The sequence below is a fragment of the Lygodium microphyllum genome, chromosome 4 (assembly GCF_053477565.2).
Source record: "Lygodium microphyllum isolate KBCC chromosome 4, Lygodium_microphyllum_v1.1.10, whole genome shotgun sequence".
NCBI lineage: Eukaryota > Viridiplantae > Streptophyta > Polypodiopsida > Schizaeales > Lygodiaceae > Lygodium > Lygodium microphyllum.
Genome location: NC_141138.1, coordinates 7,065,131 through 7,072,604, shown reverse-complemented (window position 1 = coordinate 7,072,604; position 7,474 = coordinate 7,065,131). Strand labels below are relative to the sequence as shown.

The 7,474-nt window shown below is 42.6% G+C and overlaps 1 protein-coding gene across 1 annotated transcript; it reads left to right on the top strand.

The window, feature by feature from the left end:
* The first annotated feature begins 205 nt into the window (after positions 1–205).
* Positions 206–1,208, top strand: LOC148036769 (thioredoxin H-type-like). Its single transcript, XM_087677188.1, has 3 exons — positions 206–410; positions 489–611; positions 758–1,208. Exons 1-3 carry the CDS (start codon positions 312–314, stop codon positions 932–934), a joined length of 399 nt encoding a protein of 132 aa, XP_087533314.1. The 5' UTR covers positions 206–311; the 3' UTR covers positions 935–1,208.
* Positions 1,209–7,474: the final 6,266 nt, after the last annotated feature.

The following is a 7,474-nucleotide window of genomic DNA, read 5'->3' as shown; positions in this document are numbered from 1 at the left end:
ATGTGCCCTAAGATTGTGACATGGGGAAGGGATAGGGGATTGCCCTAGATAATGTTGGAGGTCGTTCTCATGATGGTGCTTTAGGAATTTGGAAGCTAGTCCTTTAAGGTTTTGGAGACTTGGGGATGATTCTACTCTATTTGGCCTTTTTGGGGCATACACGTGTAAAGAGCATACGCCACTCACACCCTCTCTATCCCAATCAAACGAACAGTCCACTTGCCAAACGAAATCCAGCGAATTCATACGACAGCCCAGGGAAGGATTGCGCCATTGACCACAAGAGCACGTCAACACAGACACACAGAGAGATGGAGACCTGCAGTCGAGACGAGAATAACATACTCCAATGCCACACCTCAGGGGCTTACATAGCAGTACTAGAGGATTCCATCAAGCTCGGCAACCTTGTGAGTCTCTCTCTCTCTCTCTCTCTCTCTCTCTCTCTCCCGTCTCTGCACTCAATTGACGTTAGAGCTTTGTATTAGGTCGTGACGATGTACTACGCGTCTTGGAGTCCACATACTCCCAGCATGTACGAAACGATGGCGCAACTTGCCAAGCTCCATCCAGGCGTGATATTTGTGAAGCTTGACACCGAGGAAACCAAGGTCTCTCTCTCTCTCTCTCTCTCTCTCTCTCTCTCTGCATATACGCAGGCGGCGGCAGGAACACGAGTGCGGCAGTATATTGATGTGTGTGTGTGTGTGTGTGTGTGGGCGGGGGGGGGGCGGCGGGCGCGGGGTTCTCTGTGTAGGATATCAGCATGCGGATGGGTATTCGCAGCGTGCCGACTGTTATTCTGGTACACAAGGGCAAGGAGGTGAGTAGACTGAAGCGCGGCGTGAGCTTCGATACCCTCCACAACACAATCCTCTCCTTAACTCAACCCCACTCCCAGCAGGCCACTCGTCACCTCACTGCCGTCTTATGACCCCCTTGAACCAGGGCATTCTCTCTCTCTCTCTCTCTCTCTCTCTCTCTCTCTCTCTCTCTCTCTGTCCCGCGATGGCAACCATTGATTATGTGTGAGCTCTAAACTAATTTATGTCAGTCCGGTGATTTGCGTCTATGTTAATCACGATTGCAAATGACTAATGCATTTTGTGAATGCGAATCGTATCATATACAGAGGTGTACCGTGTAAGTGTTGGAACTTGGAAGAGCAATGAAAAGGGATTTAAGTCGGCAGGCATGTGTCATTGTCGTATTGTAGCGTGCTGCCTTACCTGCGGTACATCGGATCGATTCTTAAATTAATGTCTGAATACATGGTTTACGAAAATCGCATCGCACCATCGTTCAAGTAGTGGCGCTTATCAAAACCCGACCGCCTCCCCCTCCAAAAGACCAAATGTTCATGTATAGGTTGATGATAGATCCTTACCGTGATCTTGTGACGTCAGGTTGTCCCTTGTGTCTAATTTTTAACAGGACATAGAATCGAATTTAGAATAAGAGTAGTTATTCTTCATTAATATCAATTTTTGCATTATCTTTTTTGAAGAAGGAAGAGTAGTTAAATTTTCATTATGGCTGCCTTAAAACAAATGAGTGTGTTGCATTTGAGAAGTCCTTGAATTGGCTATATTGTTTAGCTTGCATTGAGCCATCGTTGAGCAATTTCTTCTTGCATGGACGAGTCTGTTTTTATATGAGACTCATCAAGCTGCAATAACATTATAGGGTAAATACTCGTGAAAGTGCCATGTGCATTAGCCATTCGAGCGAGTGTGTGAAGGATTGAATGCTAGTGTGTAAATTGAGAGAGAACTACTTCTGCTCTTCGATTTCGGTAGTCTTACAATGTCACCACTTGGCACTAAGAGGTGAACCCTTTCGTCCGTTCACAACTATGTTTTGCAACAACTTTTGTAGGAGGTTGAGGCTGTAGAGGCCGTTTTTTCCCCTAGTGGGATCTCCCTTTAAGTGGGATCTCGCAACTTTCGGCTTTGAGATTCATGCCTCAAAACATGACTTTAGAGTAGTGATGAATGAAGTGGATGGCTTTGGCACTAGCAAGGTGGTTTGTCTTACCACTAAATGCAAAGTCGCTATTGCTTTGATGACTACATCCAAGCTTGATGCACACTAGTCTAGACAGATGAGGTGCTTCTTTTGAAGTGTGTATGATGAACTTTCACACTAGAATCAGGACAACTATAACTTACACTATCATTTCGTGACTACTTCGCATGCAAGGAATACTAGGCCACTCTCTCCACACACACACACACACTCTCTCTCTCTCTCTCTCTCTCTCTAAGTAAATTTACTTTTCTCTTTGTCTCTTGATTCTCTAAGTCACTCTCCCCACAACACCTTTGTCTCTATCTCAAAAAATTTCTCTCTCTCTCTCTCTCTCTCTCTCTCTCTCTCTCTCTCTCTAGATAGATAGATAGATAGATTTCTTATCTTCCTCCCCCTTCTCTCTCTCTCTCTCTCTCTCTCTCTCTCTCTCTCTCTCTCTCTCTTCCTAAGTCTTACTTCTTTCTTTTCTCTCTTCTCATTTTATCGCCTCATTTAAAATTTGGTAAGTATCTCTCTTCACTGTACAAATCTTTTTCCTTTCTCTCCCTTCCTCTACAAATTTTTTTCCTCTCCCTCCTTGCTCTCTTCTCCCCTCTCTCTCTCTCTCTCTCTCTCTCTCTCTATCATTGTTAATAAGTGTATATTAATAATGTATGGAGATACTTACATCAAGCCTTCATACCAACCAAACTAAAAGGTGACAAGTCGCATGAAGGAGGCCTTTTGGCCAACCAAGAAATCCTAACAATTCACATGTCATCCCAAAACATTACCAAAACCTTGCACACTTCTATCATGTTGACAATACAATAGAAGTAGAGTGAACAATATCTAGTCGAGAAGTAGCCACATCGCAGAGAACCATGTCATTTGAAACCATGGAAGAGATTTGCTATAATAGTAATCCTCAAACATGAGCCACATGACCACAAATGCTGGAGGCCAAATAAAAATGACGGCATTACACGTGTGCCAAATGTGCCAAAGCTATTTATTTGAGAAAATGGAAGAGGCAAAGATAATCTGATGGCAAAGCGGAGGAAGAAGGGATCTTGCCCAAGACCCAATACTGATAGTACATTTGTTCCCAAGTCACTAAGGTCCACACATGGAAACAATGCTCCAAATCTATCTAGCTAGTGGGTAGGAGATGAAGAGATGAAACATACTATGTCTCTCTCTCTCTCTCTCTCTCTCTCTCTCCAAATTATTTTCTCTTTAAACCTCTATCTCTATCCCTCTCTCTCCTCACCTCTCTCTCTCAACTTTTTCTTTCTTCACTCCCTTGAAATTTTTTTCTCATTTTCTCTTAAATTTTTTTAATTATCTTTAAAAATCTTTCTCCCCCCTCCCTCTCTAATTTTTTCCCCCTCTCCCTCCCTCACTCACGTGCATAGGCATACATTCTCTCTCTCTCTCTCTCTCTCTCTCTCTCTCTCTCTCTGTGTCTCTCTTTCTCTCTCTCTCATTTCAAATTTCATTCTCTTTAAATCTCTCAACTTTTTTTAATTCTCTTCAAATTTCTCCCTTTCTACCTCTATATATTTTGAACTTCTCTTTCTTATTTCTCTCTCTTCTCACTTCTCCCTCTCTCGTCTTCCCTCCCTCCCTCTCTCTAGCTCTCTTTGTCTCAATTTTTTTCTTTCTTTTCTCTTTCTTGACACCTCTCAATTTGTTATCTTAGCTCTCTTCAAATTCTCATTGAATCTCTACTCTCTCTCCTCCCCTTTACAATTATTTCGTTCTCTCTCACTTACTCCTCTCCCTTCTCTCTCTCTCTCTCTCTCTCACACACACACACACACACAAATTTTAACTTTATTTTCTCTTTCTTTTGATTTTTTCCCTCTCTTTAAATATATATATATCTCTCTCATTTCCCCCCCTCTATAAAATTTCCCTCTCCCCTCTCTCCCAACCCTCTCTCTCTCTATTTTTTTCTCCTCTCACACAAACTCTCTCTCTCTCTCTCTCTCAGATACACCAACACTCCCCCTCCCCGTCCTGCTCTCTCTCCCCTTTGAATTTTCTCTATTTAAATCTCTCTCCAATTGTTCTTATTTTCCTCCACTCTCCGTGTGTGCATGTGTGTATATCCCTTCCTCTCTCTATGTTCTCTCTCTCTCTCTCTCTCTCTCTCTCTCTCTCTCTCTCTCTCTCTCTCTCTCGTTACTTTCCCTCCCTCTCTCTCTAGTATGATAAATTTTCTCCTCTCTCTCTCTCTCTCTCTCTCTCTCTCTCTCTCTCTCTTTGCATGTGCCATGTGCTACCCTTGCTATGAGTCCCTTCCCTATCTCTCTCTCTTTGCATGCGCCATGTGCCACCCGTGTTGCTAACCCCTGCTCTTGTTTGCCACCTCAAAACCCCGTCATCATCTCTATTGTGCATTGCCTTTGCCTCTCGTAGCCTTTACTATGCTTAACAAACCTTAGCACCTGTGGCTCTCTTCCCAACACCGTGACCATAGCATCTGCCCAGAGAGAGAGAGAGAGAGAGAGAGAGAGAGAGAGAGAGAGAGAGAGAGAGAGAGAGAGAGAGAGAGAGAGAGAGAGAGAGAGAGAGAGAGAGAGAGAGAGAGAGAGACATCTCTATCACCATAACCCTAGTCCTCATAGTCTCTCTTACACATTGCTTGTGCCTCCCATCACTACTACTATTGCTGCCAACATGATTTCTACTATCACCTTGGATTTAGGCCCCATCCGCTGTGTTTTCTCAGTGATATGACCCTAGTGTCCATAGAGAGAGAGAGAGAGAGAGAGAGAGAGAGAGAGAGAGAGAGAGAGAGAGAGAGAGAGAGAGAGAGAGAGAGAGAGAACGACCAAGAGTGAGAGCTTTGCCCCCCACCACCATGGTTGCCATTGTGACCTTGCCCTTTGCCCACCACCTCTGCCCCCCTTTTGGGCCAATGCAGGTCATGGTGGTAACAATGTGGCTACTACAACAATGCTATCCTTGCTCCCAAGGGGGGAGAGGGGGGGGAGAAAGAAAAAAAATCCTAACAAAAAGGTGAAGGGTGGAAGGGTGTAATTTGAAATCATGCTAGCTTTTGAAGCTTGTGCAAAGTTCAGGATGATGGTAGTGATTTGGAAATTACATTTGGTAGATTTGATATTCAAATTAAAAGTGATTCGAACATTGCCTTTGGTATAGCCCAAATTATAATGTAAATAAATTTGACGTTCAAATTGAAAACATGAAAATGTGATTGCTTTATTGGATATGGGGTTTACACATCATTTACTGCATGAGTTTAAATCTCTTTCAGCACAAATTTTTCTTCAAAATCAAGTTGGGTAGCATGGATATGCCAAATAATCTTTTTCCCATGTGGACACCTTTTGGCATGCCTTATATTGTGACATCAACATAGGCTCCTATATGTGAAAGTTGTTTGGATGGGTGTGAAATCTACCTCAATGAGTGTGTGGAAAATGTTAGAAGGTGGGGGTGAAATAGAGGCAAAAGGGTGGAGTAGAAATAGAGAGGTGTGTACTCTCATTTTCTTCCATTATTCTTGCTTAGTATCACACTACACTTAGTCCACAATAGTATAATAAGATAGGTGTATATGTTGACCATAGTTAACTAACTAGTGATAGCCAACCTACAGCTATCAATGTTGGGATAAGATGAGCTTGACTCTCAACACTCCCCCTCAAGCTCAAGAAAGACATTGTACCCTAAGTAGCTCTCTAAAATTATTGAACTTATATTTACCTAGTGACTTGGTAAGGATATTAGCTACTTGGCCTTTAGTTTTGAAATGTAGAAGATCTATCGATCCTTTAAGTACCATCTCTCTTATGAAGTGATAGTGTATCTCTATGTGTTTAATTTTGGCATGATACACAAGATTTGGAGCTAGAAGTACAGTACTCTTCTTATAAAAATACAGTGTGACTAGAGCATCTACTTGCATATCCAAATCTGCCAATAACTTCAGCAACCAAGCAATCTCATATGCTGCTAATGTGGCACCTCTATATTCTACCTCAATACTAGTAAGAGTAATTGTCGGGTTGCTTCTTAATGCTGCTCTAGCTGATCATTTCACTGCCAAGGCTAAATACATATCCATTAGTAGGCCGTCTATCATATGGAAAACCTACCTAATATAGATCACTACATCTGATGAGTTTGAAGTGCTTACCACTCTCATAGAAGAGTCCATAGTCTACCATAGCCTTGACATAGTGCATAATTCTGCTCATTGGTGAAGGGAATGCAATGGTAGTGGAAAAGGAGGAGAAGAGAAAGATGCGAGAGAGAAAAACACACACAATGTAGGTGCTATCAAGAATGATATATGATAGCTTTATTGGACTATCTCATATATATGAATAAAGAATATGGGTGGAAACTATACATGGGCAAGCTCAAGAGCCATTTACCCCAACAACCTCCCATTAAAAGGCCAATGGGCCAGGGAGTGAGAAAACAAAGAAAAAAGGAAAAGAGACAAGGTGAGGAATCTTGAAATCTCACCCAACTCCCAATTGAAAAGCGAGCTGTGCAATAAGCGGGAACCTCTGCGAAAGAAGAGTCAAGCATCCCCAAGTCCATGACATCCAGGAGACAAGCGATCCCACGCTTCATACAGCGAAGAAGAATGCTTCTCATGAAGCAAGCACAACTCATGAGTGCAAGGTTGTAATGCATAAGCATCAGAGTAACACATAGCATCATCATGGCATATAGGAGACAGCTAAGAGCACATAGACTCTCCAAAGTCAATCATAGAAGAAGGGCTAGCATCCCAGATGGGGTCTCAAGAGACTATGCGGCCTTAGTGAAGCGGAAGACTGTCATACGGCTGTAGCATCAACCATAAAGTGCATTAAACGTGCATCAAGAGGCTTGAGAGATGTCTGTGTCTCATAAAAGACATCATGATGGCTGCATATATTCTGCTGGGCATCCAAATCCCATAACCTATAAGCCTGAAAGTCACCATACCCATAACCAAGGAGGATACATATGTGTGACATAGGCATATCTGGCATACATACCAATTCTTGGCAATCAAACATCCTCAAGTAATCATAGGAGGCTCTCATACCACTCAATGTCTCGTGTGGTGTAATACCATCTAAACTTAGACACGGTCTCATATTAAGCAAGTAGACTGCCATCATAAGGGCCTCAGCCCAAAAGCCATAAGATAACCCAGCTGTGGTAAGCATAGAAGCAACCTTTGCTTGTAAAGTCAGACACATACTGTGAGCAATCCCATAATACCGTGGGCATAAGAAATTAATGCCAAATTGCTAACAATAGGACTGAAAGCTGGGAGAGATAACATGACTCTCATAATCCATCTGCAAGCACCTAGGCTTGCAACTAGCAAAATCCATAAACATGTCAAGCATAACTACGGCATCCTCAATCTATAACAAGGGAAAAGCCCAAACACAATGGGTAGCATGATCCACAAAGGTCA

What these genes read in the sequence shown, in the direction of transcription:
- LOC148036769 (XM_087677188.1), top strand. Translation starts at nt 312, where the DNA reads ATGGAGACCTGCAGTCGAGACGAGAATAACATACTCCAATGCCACACC. An exon ending in CCATCAAGCTCGGCAACCTT is followed by an intron (nt 411 to 488) that starts GTGAGTCTCTCT and finishes GCTTTGTATTAG; the next exon opens with GTCGTGACGATGTACTACGC. An exon ending in TTGACACCGAGGAAACCAAG is followed by an intron (nt 612 to 757) that starts GTCTCTCTCTCT and finishes TTCTCTGTGTAG; the next exon opens with GATATCAGCATGCGGATGGG.